Here is a 17,746-nt window from a genome sequence, read left to right on the forward strand (position 1 = left end):
TTGCCAAATTAAGTGAATTCATTATAAATCACTGAGATAAGTAAATTGTGAAATAGGTTTACTTAACAGTAAAATATCTGCTTTTTGCAAACTAATTTATCAAGCTGCAAATATTTCATTGATGAAATTTTACCAACTGCAATTGATGACAAAATAAATAATTATGTATATAGGATACAGTAGGTTTTTTTAGGTAAACTAAAAGAACTTTCCCATGCATGCATTAAACTTATTAGTACCTAAATTTTCGAGATTTCCAGCAATTTTCTTCCTTTTCCAATTTTTCGTTCAATTACTCTTCACGACAAATCTATATAATTAATTGCAAGTGCATTAAAATTTTGAATAGATATGGGATAAAGATGCCTTAATAAAACGATGATTAAAATAGTTATTCATAATCACATATTCTATGAATGATACTCATATTCATATATAACACATTAAGAAAAACCAATACATGCAATGGAGGAGAAAAAGTTTTTTAGGGGTGGGAATATTAATCTGCAATAGCTCCCAGGGATGAAAATACTTAACAATAAGAACACGTGTTAAAAAATGAAGATAGTGGAGTTGAAATTCAAGATCTTATTGTTATTCAACAAATTGATTTTCATTGAATTTTAAGTCTAAATATGCACATATAAATTAGTAAATGGAGAATTTAATATTTAAGTAGTGCATTTTTCATGTCTTACTAAGCATTAAATATATGAATAAATTTGTACATACTAGACGATAAAAATTAAAACACCCCTACTCTGAGCTCTCTATACAGTGAACTACTCAGTGCAAAGGTTCCAAAATTGTTGAGCATACTATTCAAGACATGGGGAAATGGATTATGCGAAAAAAAATTAGTTCCAAAAACACCGGTAGATGGCGTTGTACAACAGAAAATAGCTGAAAAGACACAATATACACATTTGTAGCACATTTTATTCGAACGCATCAAGCATTAACTGCATTCTGTAAAAAGTTTGTTCAACTGCGGTTCGTAATTAGTCAATTGTGATGTTTCTCACATGCAGAGCGATGCTGTATTTCAAATCTGCCATGGTTACCAGACGTTCTCGATAAGCAATATCTTTTAAGTATCCCCACAGCCAAAAATCACAGGGATTAAGATCTGGAAAACGAGATGGCCAGGTTGTTGGGAATGCGCGACTAATTACTCTATCATTAGTAAAATGTTGCTGAAGAAGCTGCTGTACACAGAGTCCAATGTGTACAGCATTGCATTGTCCATCTTGCATAACAGTAATTGAATCAAGACACTGGTGCTGTTGCATTTGGAATACAACAAAATTTTCGAGCATATTTCGGTACCTCCTGATCGTCACGGTGCGTGTCACAAGGCCATTGCGTGTAGCGTCATTGAAAAAGAAAGGTCCAAAATAAATTTGGCTGTGAATCCACACCAGACTGTAACTTTCGCTGAGGTAAGTGGAATATCTTGGAAGGTACGAGGATTTTCCGTGTCCCAAATGCGACAGTTATAGGTGTTGACTATTCGACTTAAATGGAAATGTGCTTCATTGCTCCATAGATTCTGTCATGGCCACGATGCCTCCATTTCAACTCTAGCCGAAAATGTCAATGCAAAGGTCAGTCGCTTCTCCCTGTCGATGAGCAGAACTGCTGATTGTAATGAATTTTATACCGGTAAAAATGCACTATTTTTCTCAGTACGTCCACACTATAGTGTAAGGAATGCCTAAGTGCCGTGACACTGCACGTGCACTACTACAGCCTTCAACGTTATCCATTGATTGTCCAACAATAGAGGTGGCAACATCTTCAACAACATCTGAACGAGTCGATTTGCGTCCTCGACAATGCTGAACTCTAAGACCCCCAGGTTTCTCGAATCGAGCGATCATCTTTCTGAGAGCTCGTGGAAGTAATGGTTCTTTGCGTAAATTCTTGTCGACGAAACAATCGATGTGCAGCTGCAGAATTTCCTTTGTTTTCATAAAAAACTTCACTAGCAAAGCACGTTCTGGCAGGGCGACAGCCATCGCTGATAAGAATTATATTTTCCCAGTTTTATGCCTTTTCATGCCTAGAACAGTATCTGCAAACCAAGGGTTTATGTAAATTTTTGCTTACAGTGCGAAACTGCAGTTACAATAACAGTTTAAGTTTCTTCACTTTTTCATCTTTTTTTCATATCAGCAATAGAAATTAAAAAGGAAAAATTTCATACCTCATGTTTTTTTTTTTTTTTTGTGGTTATTTGTGTCTTTTCAGCATATTTTCTGTTGTACAGCGTCATTTTTCAGTTGTTTTTTTTTTTTTGTGTGTGTGTGTGTGTGTGTTATTCGTTTCCCCATGTCTGGAATAGTATGTTCAACATATTTGGAGTCTTTATACTGAGTAATTCGCACATCTGAATTCCTGCTCGTTGCTGCAATCTTTATTTAAAAATTCTCTTAGGTAGGTGACTACGCTAAAAAAAAATCGATTTTTGCAGAAAATGGGGAATATTTTTTTTAATTCATTATTACGTATTTCTAAAACGTTATCTTATAAAACAGTTTGAATTTAGTTTCTACATTCATTTTATATAGCTTCTATTATAAGAGCATTCGTTCATTAAATATTACTGTCATCCAAACACAATCGTTTCACAGTTGAATGCAATGTTTATCAAGAATGCTTTCTCACTGATTATGCTAAAAAACACACGAGTATGAAGCATCCCAAATTAATATAACAAAATTGGGTAGAAATTGGGTCCCGTCTTAGAAATAAGAGTGACGAAAATAAAGAACCCATATTAAATTATTTTATTGAAAATTCCACTCTTGAAGACCATAGAAGCTCTAATATTAAAACTCTTAATATTCGTTGTCAAAGATTTTTTTTTTTTTTTTTTTACTTCTTTCTGAATTGGAACGTGTTTATAAAAATAAAATGCAGTTCATCGTTTTCATTTTTTTTTCTCGCGTCGAAAGTGTCTTATACGCTAATTCTTTTCGTTTAATTATATATTGTTGAAATACTTTTCACTTTCAAGAAAATTAACTGAGCAAGAAAACTTTTTATGAATTTTTAAATTTAGTTATTTTATATGATTAAATATTATTTTGAATTTATTATCGTTATCCCAGATTAAGCTTTATAATTGTTCCGATGAATTCACTTTTGGTATTATTGAAATATTTTATAAGTATTAAAAAAACTTGTTAAATTCGAATCAAAAATTTCGTTAAAGACCGATTAAACATTTCCGTGATTCCAGTTAAGGTGATTTAGTGTTATAACCTGTGTTTCGACGTGTGTGTGTGTGTACACTAAAATCTAGAAGTAATATAACCATGTTTTTTTTTCAAGAATTGAATCTCTGTGCAATTAAATCTTAAAAATATCATTAAAAATGAACAAAAAAATAGCAATCTTTTGATGGTCAGTAGAACAATTTTTTACTAATATCCTAGCAAATTTATAACAATGAGATAAAAAGCTAGAGTTGGTATTTAAATAACAAAAAATTAAGAGGAAGAAGAATTTTAATGAGTTAATTAATACTTAATTGACTTTAATTAAATGTAGAATCAATTATTATGAATTATTTCGAAACTAAATTAGAAAAATATGCTTTTCCACTCTCAGATTTACCTTGCCCCCCGTCAGTAAACTTCTGCCGCCGCCCATGTGTTTAGGCTATCAGTTTTACAATATTTAAATTTCTTTATTTTTCTTTCACAAGCTATGTAGTTTATATTTTCACATTTATTAACTTGAATCTCATAAATTCCACAGTATTGATTTTATTTATAAATAAACTATTTTTTATGTGTAAACCTTTAAACAGTCGTAGAAAAACATTTTGATGTGCAGTAAGACTCGAAAATCTAATTTCAATTTATATTAAAATTATATTAATATACTTTCTTGACTAGTGTAATGGCATTATATATCAGTATACTTAGCTCAAACTTTTAAAATAATTCAATCAGAAACATGATATTTGTATTAAAATATTCACAAAGGGAGGGTACGATCTGGAAAATTGAGTTCGGGATGGGATTTTGTATAATGCCAGTATACCTTTAGGATATTCATTCAGTAAAATTTTAAAGCGCAATAGACGGCCACTTCCGAGAAAATGACTCTCAAACTTTGATCATGGCTTATTTACTTTTAATTTGCAACCATCGCTGGAAGTCCTGACGGCGCATTCGAGAGAGTCATGTGCGCTCTGTACACCGCACGAGACCAGGCTTCTGTCATGGAATAGATTTTTTTCCCCGTTTACATCCAAAAATATTTCACAATTTACAAATAATTTTAATCAATATGCTTTTAATTTTTAATATATATAAAGTATTCATTGTCTTAATTCTTGAATTATAATTTAATTTTTACAAGAAAAGTAATTTTAAATTTAGATGTGTTTTAATAGAAATAATATTTATATTGAATTAATTACTTACAGATATTTCAGTTTAATATATTACTAATTTTAATATTATTTATTTTAAATTGATATATTACTAATTTTGTATGTAAGCTCTTTAATTTAATATATCGTTAATTTTCAATTTGATATGTTACTAATTTTTTATGCTAAATTATGTTCATTCACATAGTATTGGAATTGCAATTAAAATTAAATTTTCAAGCGTTAAAATAAAAATATAACTTTAAAGATGATAAATAATTTAAATAATTTTTATAATCTTAAAATATAAAAAGTTTTAAAATTTTCTGATTTCAGTAAAGTTAAATTATTTGTTGTAACTGAACGAAACCGTATTTAAAATGAAAATCAAAGAGAGCAACTGATAATTCATTAAATATGGCAGCAAACGTTTCCCATTATTAAAATCGAAAAGAAACAGGAAGCAGGTGTTAAGTTATTGAAAGCAAAGGCAGATGGTTCAAAATTTTTAATAACAATACAGAATGCCTCGGTATATTACCCAACTTTCTGACAAAAGACAAATATTTTTTTAGTGTAAACGAAACTTATTTTCCAATAGATCAATTTAATGTTGCTCTTGTGAACAATTATTAATTATAAATTGTGTAGAATGTAAAAATATATTTTGTTTCCAATGGTTCTACAATAAATAACATTTTGCTTCTTTTATGCCATTGAAAATAATCGTTTCTAGAAATAATGAGTGAAATTTTTTTCAAAAAAATGCAACTAAATTTATAATTATTTTCCTTTTAAGAATTATAATTCAAGTATTAAGAGAAAAACATTAATTTTTATATACAAAAGTAAATAACATATTTATTGAAATTATTAATAAATTAACCATTTAAATAATTTTGAACATTTAAAAAAACGAATTTAATTTTTATAATTATTTTTTCTTTTAAAAATTAAATTATAATTCAAGAATTAGGAGAATAAACGCTTATCTTTTCATAAAAAATTAAAAAAAACATATTAAATTAAAAGAAATAATATTAAAATAAGTAACATATTAAATTGATATATCTATAAGTTTTTAATTCAATTTAAATATTTTTCAATTAAAAAATATCTGCTATATTTAAAATTATTTTTCTTTAAAAAATTAAAATATAATTCAAGAATTAAGAGAATGAACATTTTATATGCATTAAAAATTAAAAGCATATTGATTAAAATTATTTGTAAGTTTTGAACATTTATAGAAGAAAATGGAAAGAAAAAAAAAAGCAAGGACTGAATCCTGATCTTGTGGACAAGAAGGGGCTCTTTTAAGATTGCACCGTCGGGCCTTCTAGCGACCGCTACAAATTACAAGTCTGTATATAAGCTTTGTTCAAAGTTTAAGGGTTATTTTCCCGGAAGTGGTTGACTATTGCGCTTTAAAATTTTACTGAATGAATATCCTAAAGGTAAACTACCATCATACAAAATCCCATCCGGAACTCAATTTTGCAGTTCGCTCCCTCCCTTTGTCAGATAGAACTGGGTTCCTTATAATCTGAATTGCAATGAAAAAAAAATTAATTTAATTTCTATTCTTTGCATTCCGATCCTTATCAAATGTTATCCCATGGAAGTAGGGATTGCAATAGCGGACCAAAATTTCAATACCGGTATTCGGTATTTTTGGTACCGAACCGGTAAAACCGGTACCGGGATACCGGTTTTAATACCGGTATTAGAAATTTTAGTAAAAGAATGAAAACGCAGGTGTTTCTTTGTTTTTTTCTGGCAATTATGTTAGAGAGTGTAAATATCACAAAAAATAATTTGTAACTTATAAACTTATAACTTATTTTATTCTTAACTTATAACTTATTTTATTTATCGCTAATTCTAATTTTTGTTGAAGAGCCAATTCCTTTTCACTATCGACAGTAGTGACATCATAATCTTCGATAATTGAACCGAATTCTTCTGAATGTAGATAGGTTTGTGGGTTAAAAAAGTTTAATAAAATTTAATCTAAACTTAATCAGATTTGAATTGGTTCTTTTCTTCTTTTTCATTTTCATTTTTAAAATCACTATAATTTTGTAAATACCATAAGACATTTTCTATTTCGGTATGCCTTTCTTCTGTGCGATTTTTCAATGTAATATATAATTCTTTAGATAGTGATGTGTGCTGTTCTTTCAGTGACTGCAACTTGAAATTTACTGTTGCATTAGCTGTTAATAAATTAGAATCTCTCCCACATAATGCCTCAATAGTCAGTTTTATTGGAAGTAGAGCTCATACAGTTCTGGATATTAAATAGGATTCACTATTTGAAAAATTAATTTACAGGTTTAAGTCGATTATTGCTTTTTGGATTGGATTTCTCAGTTTCAAAAACCGTTCCATCATTAGACGTAAACTGTTCCAACGTGTTTTAGAATCTAATATTAACATATATTCTGTTTTATTTTCAGTTAGTATATATTTAAGTAATATATCCTTTTTATAGGGGAACGTTTAAATATCTTAACAATTTTTCGAACTTTATAAATTATAGGAAGCAATTCTTGATAGGTTAATATTTCATCCTCATTAGCAATATCTTCTTCAACAATTACATTGTCATAGTCTTCAGTGTCAATATCACTCTCACTCTCTTTTCAAAGTTGGAATCCGAAGTTTCTATATCCACAGTATTTGGATGTTCTTTATTTTGTTGGTATAATACTCCTAATTACTCCTAATTGAATTCCATGTGCATAGCACAACTGCTGATTTGCACCAATCAACTTTCCAACTTTTTTCATAATTGTTGCTCCATCAGTTGTTATGGATACAATATTTTCTTTCAGTGATAATCCATGTTTCGCTAATTTAGATTTAAGCAATTAATTAGCTAATTAATTTCGCCCGTTAGGGAGACATAAAAACAAAAACGTATACTATTTTACTATATTCGCTATACCTGAACATATAATGGAAACAATTTTAAAAATTTCCAGCAAATACCGAAAAACCGGTATTTAAACTTGTGAATACCGGTATTACAAAATTGTACAAATGGCTTAAAATACCGGTATTCGGTATCCCGGTATACCGGTATTGCAATCCCTACATGGAAGTTGATAAATGGAACCATTAATTGACTCAGTTTTGAAGTAAACTTTCAAATTTGTAAAGAATTTCAATTTTGTCTTTAGCACTCAAATCATCTTTGTTTTTAAAAAATCCTATTTGCTTTCAAATGTAACATTGGTTTATGGTTTTTCAGATTTCAACCCAAACCTGACTGCATAGCTATCCTTTCAAGCCAATCCGAGCCGATCGTGTCTAGATAAAAGAATATGTATTCCATCCCATGGGGAAAATGACTCCTAGGTATTTCCTTACAAGTGGAGTGAGACATTTCACGAACGTCTATCATTAACGTAGGCTAAGAATGAAGCAACTGTCAATTTTCAAATCTGATAATATTAAACTATGTAGGGATCACACTAACCGAATATTTTTGTGTACATTTTACCAGAGGATTTTGATAATATAAATTAAATAATAACATTAACCGAGACTACACTAAGCGAGGTCTTCTGTACATCAAATAGTTGGGAGTAAATAACTTCAAAGAATAGAGAATAAACATTATGCCTTCTCGAAAGGATGTGTAAGTAATGAAAACTCTGAGTAGTGAAGTTTTGAATCTAAAATTAGTGGTTGTCAGGCGGCAACGGTGGGAACATTCATCCTCCCCACATACATTTAGATAATTAAAATCAATTAAATAACAAATAATAATTTATTTCCAATAGAAATATATTCTATATACATTACTAATTATAGTATATAGATATTATACATATTTAAAGAATTAAAGAATATCAAATATAAATGAAAATTAATATTGAATTTTAAATTAGTTATTAATGGGTGTTTAGCACCCTGATGCTTCTTAACTATATTGTTATTATTAATTTTGAGAATTTTATCCATGTTTAAGATAAAGTACAAACCATCTACCAATTTCAAAATTTTTAAAGAATACTTCCTGTACAAGATTAGCTGCTCAGAATTATAGTTACATGAAGTTCACTACTTTAATGACAAATCACCAAGCATTTTAATTCTCTAAATGGTTGTGCAAATTTATTAATAGTTATTTCTGTATCCAAATCATCTAATAATTCCTTTTCCATTGAAAGGACTACATAGGTTTCCAAATTTTTCTCAGACAAAAAATTTCTTAATCTATTCTTAATGACTTACTTTGACCGTGTCTTTTCACTGTGATCTTGAATGAATGATAGGCTGTAGATGGCTTTCTAAAGTTGTCATATGCTTTATCATGAAGCCTGTTTGATACTAATATTTTTAATATGCGTGCTATACAAGCGCTGGAATTTGTTAAGTTATCGCAAATAGAGTCATTACGTTTTCATCAGTATTTCAAATGGTACCAGTTTAGTTGTCATGTTATTTTGTTCTTAATTTCGGCATTTTTTTAAAAAATGTTTTATGCATAATTTTCAATAATGCTTTGCAATATCGTAACGAAAATCAATTTCATAGTTCCATCAAATCGTAGTTTTAATATTGTTCTTCTGTTACGAACATGAGTGCAAAATCTACTTTAATTCTTGCGATATAAAACCTTCGCTTGTTGTAATGAAATGCAATTTATTTTCATTCTTTTACTAGAACTTTATTTTTCTTTCTTCGTTTCTTCAAATAAAATTATTTTTTAGAAAGTTTAACAATGTTATTTTGATAGATTTAGTTTTTAGTCGTGCTGTTATTTTGGAGTTCCCCTAGTACCAGGATAATTTTCTCTGATGATTATGTTATTCATTTATTTGTTAATAGTGACTTTTGACGACTAGTTGGTTGTCTTCAATTGATAATTGCTAAAATTTTCAATTAAATTCAATTAAAAAAATACCAATTCAATTTTATTTCCTTATTTTTAATAATTTATTCTTCATCAAATTATTTTTAAACTTCAAATTTTGATGGACTTGGAACATGTATTATTTTAGAAGTTTTACATTTTTTTATATATTGTCTCCCTAATTTTCTATAATCTAATTATTACCTAAAATTTGAAATTTAATTTGAAATGACTAAACTGCGACTAAAATCGAATTTCTTGCAGAACTCTATAAAAGAGGGAGCACAGTATAAAATTTTCATCACTGCTTGCTTAAAATAAAAACTTAATTCCAAGTATAAGAAAATTAATTCGCTTTAGAAATTAACAAAAGAAGAAGAATCTTCATTCGAATATCGTGATTTTTAGCATATTTTATTCTACATAAAAATTTAATTCAACTATCAGTGCATTTTATGCTTTTTCCATTGTGCGTGTGTGATCTAATTCCTTTTTTTTTTTTTGTCTTTTGTAATTATTAATTCCTAGAACTTAGATTACATTTATTGGAGAATTCAAAGTTGAATTTTATGTTAAATTAATACAAATAATAAGATGTGTGACTCGGCTGATTACTGAAGGTAGCCAGTGTTTAATACAAAAAAAAAAAAAAAAGTAGTGGAATAAAAATTCCAGCTCAACTTTTCTAAAAAACCGCTCCTTTTTAATATCTGATTATAAGCTTTATCATCCATATATTTAGTTTCTATTTTTGCCCCTTAACCGCAAATCGTGCTTATGATGGTGATTATACTGGCCGTATGCTAGTTACCTCTCAGAAGTAAATACTTACTTGAAAAATTCTAAAAAATAAAAGTTGGATTAGAGATCAGCTTTCCATTTTGGATGCATGCTAAGTAATATTTCAATTTAAAAACTCAACTTTTAGATATTTCTTGTAACAGAAATCTCATGAATGAATTTAGCAAGATTATTTATACAAATTTTAGATAAAAAAACGATGAATTCCGAGAAAACGATTAAATCATTAATGCCTTTTAAACATCATATCTTTACGAAACTGAAATGCAGCCATGTTATAAATTAAAAATAACTATAGGATATGTTGTGACATGAGAATCTACCTGATTTACGCTTGAAAGAAATTAACTACCACGCATCCGGCTCATTTATTGCAGTAATCATCATTAATAATGAATCTTAATATTTTTTTATCTGATGTATTGATATCCACTATTTATTAGGATATTATTATAATAAAACACAAATATAATGTATAAAAATGAATTTTTATTTGTTCATATTTCATGCGCTGCTGTATCGTTCATCCAATTCCGATAAAACTTTATCAACTTACTGCTTGCAATAGTGCGAAGGTTATCGGTATAGTACAATTATTACATTTTATCTAATATATATAAAAAAATTAATTTTTATTTGTTCTTAAAAAAACAATGCATTTTATTAAGAAACAATTAAATACTGAATATGAGCTCCCCTATCTTCTTTTTTACTCATGTGTTTGTTCTTGTGGTTAAATACTTTTTTTTTTCTCGAAGATATTGCAAGCTAATATTCTTCTCAAAATTGAGTTCTATCCCCTCAGTTGTATGCATTGGTTTTTCTAATCTCCTTCGTATACAATGACGAGTCTGAATTGCACATCGAATTACTAAATTTTTAATTTGCAATTAAACGAACGTATTAAATAATTTAAAGTGCAAAAATCCCTTGAAAACGCATTATTACCTCAAATGCCTTAATATTATTCAAAGGAATTAAAATAATATTAATTGTCCCAAATACGATGTACCATCTAATTAGAAAGTTAAGTAAATCCGTATGTCAAGGGGTTAATATAATATATATGAATATTCTATGAATAACTATTTTAATAATCATTTTATCAAGACATCTTTATCCAAAGTCTATTAAAAGCACCTGAAATTATATAGATTTTGCAGCAAAGAGTAACTGAAAGAAAAAAATTTGAAAAAGAAAATTTTTAAAAATAAGTTTCCCGATGACATAATTGTAATATTGAATGCAGAATCAAAAAAATTCAGGTATTAATTTATTTAATAAATTTAGTGCTTACTTGGATAAGATCTTTTAGTGTAGCTAAAAAACTGGCATACCACATGTATTTTTTTTTATTTTTTATTTTTTTTGTCGTCAAATGAAGTCGGCAATATTTCTTTAGTGTGATAATTGAAGTCTCTAAATGAGATTTCAAAAAACAGATATTTTACTGTAAAATAAACTTAATTTATAGATATACAATTTACTTATTACATTGATTTATAATAAGTTCTCATAATCTGGCTGCAGAAAGTAATTCTTCTTAACGTGCATCTTGCATAAAAGTGTCGAGAGAAAAGAGTGTTTTATTAAATTTATTTTAACCATTCATTAGATTTTAGTCAGAGAATTCTCGCATTGAAATAAATTTATCAATTCTTTACCGAAGAAGCAAAAATGAAATGAATAAAATGACTTTTAATTTTAGAACTATTATTCATTGAATTCTGAATTAGGGAAAACAACTCTGTCGCCCTACTCTTCTATATTTATATAAAGCTCAATGTGTGTGTGTGTGTTGGCGCTCTACAGGCCAGATCGTTCTACCTACAGCTACCAAATTTGGCACATGCATCCTTGGAGGTCGGGAATGTGCGCCTAGGGTCCTTTTATTGAATTTTTAAATAGAATTTCAATTATTAATTAAAAACTAACTTTCCTGCCAAAAAATCTTTTCATTTCCCCATCACCAAATGAGTAAGGCTTCAGTTTTTTTCCCACGCTAACGGCTTAACTTATTTTCGGCCGAAAATTTCAAATGATTCTGTTTATTTTCTTTGTGTTTGATGCATTTAAAATTAAACATTGTTAATTAATCGCTCTTTCAGATTCATTCTGAAGTACTTTTGAATTAAAATAAAACAGAATAAAGGAAATTAAAAATTTCTAATCTGCGTAGCATTACCCCAACTGGCGTAGAAAATTCACGCATTTGCGTTACCATAATTGGCTTTGAAAATGCACGCATGCGCATTGTGTTCTGATTGTTGACAACTCTATTTTCAATGGATACGGACTTGGTTTTGAAGGTTTAACATGTTTTCGACAGATTATTTCAAACGATTCTGTTTATTTTCTTAGAATTTTATGCATTTAAAACTAAACATTGTTAATTAATTGATCTGTTCATGATAAATCTGAGAAAATTTTGTAGAAAACTTCTTGAGATATTACATAAATTAAGAAAGATAATCTTTAGTGTCCATAAGGTTTAAATACCCAGCGACTCTGTTTTCAGTACTTATATTTAAAAAAAATGCTTCGTTTCAGTAAAAAATGTTCTTATATTAATTGAATTTAATCATTTCTCTTTAATTTAAAGCATAAATTCTACTGGAGCTAACAGAAAATTAGAGAGATACATATTACGTTATGGCTGAAGGGTTATATAATATTATGAATAAATTATATGACCATCAAAATGTGAAGCTTTAAAATATTTCGATGAAAAAGCTATTAAAATAGAAGTTACATAAAATATCTAATTATTAAAATTTTAACGAGCATTAAGAGTGGCGAACCGGCTGGTCGCCAAAGGCGGCTAGTGTATAATATAAAAGCATATTTCCCTAATAGCTTCACTTGCAGGTAATCGAAATACTCGATGAAAACAATTTTTTTCACTTAACCTATGATAACATCTTAGCCGATAGACAAAGATTAGTCGACAAAAAGATGACGTCTTAGTTACTTGCCTTAGTTACTTAGTTATTGATTATTCTGAAAAATATAGTGCAAATTATTATCTGAATGAATGGAACTTAAAATCAGATGTCTGAAAATCTGTGAACGCAACATCGTTGGCATCCATCGCATTTTCTTAGTCGATCGATCAAAAATTTTTGGCAAAATGCGATATCCTATTCAACAGTCACCTTATCGATTATATTGCAAAACATAGTTCAAATTATAAACTGAATGAATGACATTTGAATCAAATGTCTGAATATCTGCGGACTTCCATCGCATTTAGTTCATAGTCGGCCGACCAGAAATTGTTGGCAGAATGCGATATCTTATTCACCTTTGTCGGATATATAGCCAAAAGTAATGCAAATTATAAGCTTGATGAAAGACATTTCAATCAAAAGTCTGAAAATCTGCATTCTTCAACATAAATCGCATTGCGTTCATAGTCGGCTGATCAAAAGTTATCTGCAAAATTCGGCATCTTATTGACCTGCCACCCAATCGATTATTTTGCCAAATATAGTCAAACCGCTTTAACCGTTACGTGGATATTCCAACTGTTTACAATATATTAATTTTAAGGTGGTTTTTAAATTATCATATTCTAGAATGTGCAGCTGATCACATCAGAAGTGGTGAAGATTTTTGCCGATGAAACTCTCAAATTCGATGTGGGGTGGAGCAAGTGGTTGCCGAAAGGGGGGCATTTGCCCCCTTGCTAACGCCGCCTCTGAGTCTTTCTGCCATTTTAAATCGTTAAATGATATTTTGATTATTTACAGTATATTAAGATAATTTAAAAATTATTCATTAATGTCCAGCTCTCCACTACAGACCTACAGCTGGGATGACTTTAGCCGACGAAATTCTCAATCTCTCGCCGATGCGGGGGGAGGGAGGAATTGGTTACCGACAGTGGGACAATTGACGCTCTTTCTTCCCTACGAATGCCATCGCTGATTGCTTAAAATAATTAATTTTACAGTTTCATCTGCTTTAAAAGGACCGTGGATGACTTGAACTAAGAAATAAAAATTTTGTTCAAATTGCAGAGCTTTATTCTTAAGATATTCGTTTCCCATGCCTCCGAAATCCAATTTAGTACATTCGGAAAAACCATGTTTTCTTTATACAATTGCTTAATGAGCAAAACATTTTCTTTAAAACACATTAAAATGTTATCACTTAAATATATATATGAAGAAACAGCTTACAAGTTATAAATAGAGTATAACATAGCTTTATTTTAAAATAACGAATACAATACATAGGTTTAAGTTATTACTTTCATGAAACAGAATAATAAGTAAAACAAAAAATGAACACCATTAAAAAATAAATAAAATTTAAAACAAATGCCAAAAATCATAAAAAATAGCACAGACCTAATGAAAAAGGTACCAGAGGAATGATAATTCATTATTATTAAAGGAGATATAATATGGAAATAACATCGCAGAAAATAAATTCACATGTGTCATAGAAATACTTATAAAATATCACCCAACAAATATATAATGTAAATTCTTTCTACGTCATTTTTAAAATGACAATCCATACATGAAAGAAACACTTTAAAAAATAAGTAGAAAAATTATCCTAATAAAGCAGCAAATCAAGATAACCAACATATCACTAGTGAAAAGGGTTATAAAAGAAATGATAATTCAATATCGCCAAACAAAAACACAAAAAATTACATCACAGAAAACAAATATGCACGTGTCATGCAAATACTTATAAAATATCACCCAAAAATATGCTATTCTTCCTAATGCATTTTAAAATGACAATACATACAGAAAATTAATACTTTTTAAAAGTATGTTAAAAGTTAGCTAAATAATGCAATAAATGAGCAAAATAATAGCACTGGTAAAACATTTTCATAGAAACAAGAATTCAATATAATAAATAAAAAAAAAAGCATGAAACCATTCAAATAACATTACAGAAAACAAATTCACATGTGACATGCAAATATTTATATCATCCAGCAAACTGGCATTCTTTCTAATGCATTTTTAAAGCTATACAGAAAAAGAATGCCATAAAAATTAGGAGAAAAATCATCCTAATAATGCAATAAATCAGGAAAAATAACATAGCATTGATGAAAAAAATTATTAAAGGAATGAGATCTCAATATCAATGAAAAAAAAAAATGTGAAAATATCCAAATAACGTTAACTAAAATAATTACTAAATAATTAGGTATGTGCTTTACAAATACATTTAAAATTTCATTTAATAAACATATTTGAACTACTTCTTTTAACACATTTTTAAAATGACTCTAAAATGTGATAAACTTTAAATATAATAAATTTTATAAAAAATATATTAGAAACTTGACATTATAATACATTATAGTATATATATGTCACAACTAATTGTGTATTAAATATCGCATAAAAAACTTAGTTAAAATTCTTGGTTTTGAGCCTTATTAAAAACGTTCCCATTTAAATAAAAGCACATTTTAATCGAATAAGGTATTCATTACTTCAGTACGTTCTTCTAGGGGGAAAAAATGTACTCAAGGTAAAAAAGAGAAGATTTTCAATTAATGAATGAATAATCTAGTATAGAACAAAGAGAGAAAGAAATGAGACGAGGTTAACTGATTCAAAAATGATAAAAAAAAATTTTAACAAAAAGAAAAAAAAAGCTTTAAATAATAGGTGCAATTTTTTTATTAATTAGAATATACACTAAAAATGAAACTAAATTTTAATAGAAACAGAAAAAAATCTATATATTTTCTGAAAAATAAATTTTACCTCCACTGAAATTTAAAATTATCTACTTTATTTTTAGCAGGTTTCAAGCCATATAGTTGTTACAAAAAGCAATCTGTGTGTAAAATGTCATATCTCTATTGCATATTTCAACAAACTTTAAAATTCAGTTGGAACAGTAGGAAATTTTAAAATACTTCCAAAACTCTTTTACATATTTCATAAAACCAGGAAGACATGTCTTTAATAACTACTGATAAATGCAATCAAATGTAAAAAAAAAATGATTCACAAGTTTAACGGAATTTAATAAGGAAATACACAATATATAGATTATGTAGTAATTTTAATATCAATAAATAATTCTTTTGAGTTTGTAATTTTGAATCTTTGTAAAACTTTTCAATATTAAACATTAATATAAATACAATAAAAACAGTAAAATAACAAATGTAAATTATACAATGTGATAATAAAGCTTCCGGAGACTACAAATTAAAACATTTAAATTCAAATTTTGATATATATAATCATGTGCAACAGGATATGTTTTTAAATAGGAACTTTTTAATATCTGTTTCATAGGTTAAAATATCACAGGAAATGTGTTTCAGTAGTTAGTGCAACAACTGTTACATTTGTAACTGTGTGCAACTGTTACATTTGTGTAACATGAAACAATATTTAGCATAAACATTTTCAGTAATATAAAAGTCACGACTAGAAATGTTCTTTCTCTCATGCTTGCATATGTATAATGTATGCAAACGTTTTTTAAAATATTGCCTCTGATAAAACGAAATTAAAACAAAACAAGTATAGGTGAACATTTTGTAGCTGTCCAAAATTAGTTTCTAAAGTAGGGCAGGCTAGTAGTAGTGCTTCTTAAAGTGCAGAATAGTAGTCTTATTTTGTTTGCATATGTATAAAGTATGCAAATAGTACATAAAATTATATAAAAAAACATAAAATTATTAATATAAATATCGAATAGCATGAAAGTTTTCAGATATTTAAACGTTTTCTTCATGCGATACTGAATCCGTCTCACTGACACGAAACTTTGGTACAGGAATTGGATTCAATGGGTCGAAAAGATCGACATTCACAGGAAACTCTTTCACTCTGTAGACAAAAATAGAAAATTTTGAATGCTTTGAATCTTGAAATATTATTAAAAGCAAAACTGAAAATATTGAAAAAAGTTTTAGACTCACACTCTGAGAAGAATTTTTTCAAATAAAAATGAGATAAAATCATTTAAAAAAAATATTCACGCTGTGGACAAAGATGAACTAAATCAGGACAAATATTGAGATGAAGTTATCTTTTAGAAAAAGAATTTACAGGTATTGAGATATTTGATGTTATTCAATAAAATTCTTAGAATTGACCAACAAATGTTTTAGTAGCTTGATTAAGTCCTTTTTAAAAACTGATTTTATTGTTCTGGGTTTAAACTGAAATAGTGTGCTTTCTTGGTTTTGATAATGTGATACTCTGTGAAAACTAAAGCCATTGAAGAGCAGAAATCTCACATACACACACAAAACCGTTACCATAAATATAGTCAATTGAAAAATTATCTATAATTTCTTACTGCATTTACATTTTTATCCAATTTTAATATTTTAAATCCAGCTTTTACTTTTTACTTTAATGAAACGACTATAGATCCAAGAAACTTATGGCTGATCCATAACATGGTAGATAAGTTCAACCAATCTCAATATCAGAGATGGAAGAGGCATCTAGGAATTATGGCTGCTCACGACTTCATAAACAAACATTAGTTTGGATTGTCTAACGAACTAGATATAAATACCTATTAAACTGGAACAATCAGAAGCAAGTCTTTATTCCTATCAGAGCCTACCATCTAAATTTGCTACGTATTATATATACACCAAGTGTAGAATTACCGCATTTAAAATTTATTGAGGAGGCAAAGTGTCACAAATCATACTGTCACAA

At 28.3% G+C, this 17,746-nt stretch overlaps 1 protein-coding gene across 1 annotated transcript in view; it reads right to left on the reverse strand.

The window, feature by feature from the left end:
- Window positions 1–16,442: 16,442 nt before the first annotated feature.
- Window positions 16,443–17,746, reverse strand: part of LOC129958686 (uncharacterized) — a 44,860-nt gene continuing 43,556 nt past the window's right edge. The window contains exon 11 of the mRNA XM_056071332.1: window positions 16,443–16,897. Coding sequence (XP_055927307.1) covers window positions 16,786–16,897 — 112 coding nt within the window. The 3' untranslated portion in view covers window positions 16,443–16,785. The remainder of the gene's footprint in view (window positions 16,898–17,746) is intronic.

Source organism: Argiope bruennichi, chromosome X1 (assembly GCF_947563725.1).
Source record: "Argiope bruennichi chromosome X1, qqArgBrue1.1, whole genome shotgun sequence".
In the NCBI taxonomy this organism is placed as follows: Eukaryota; Metazoa; Arthropoda; class Arachnida; order Araneae; family Araneidae; genus Argiope; species Argiope bruennichi.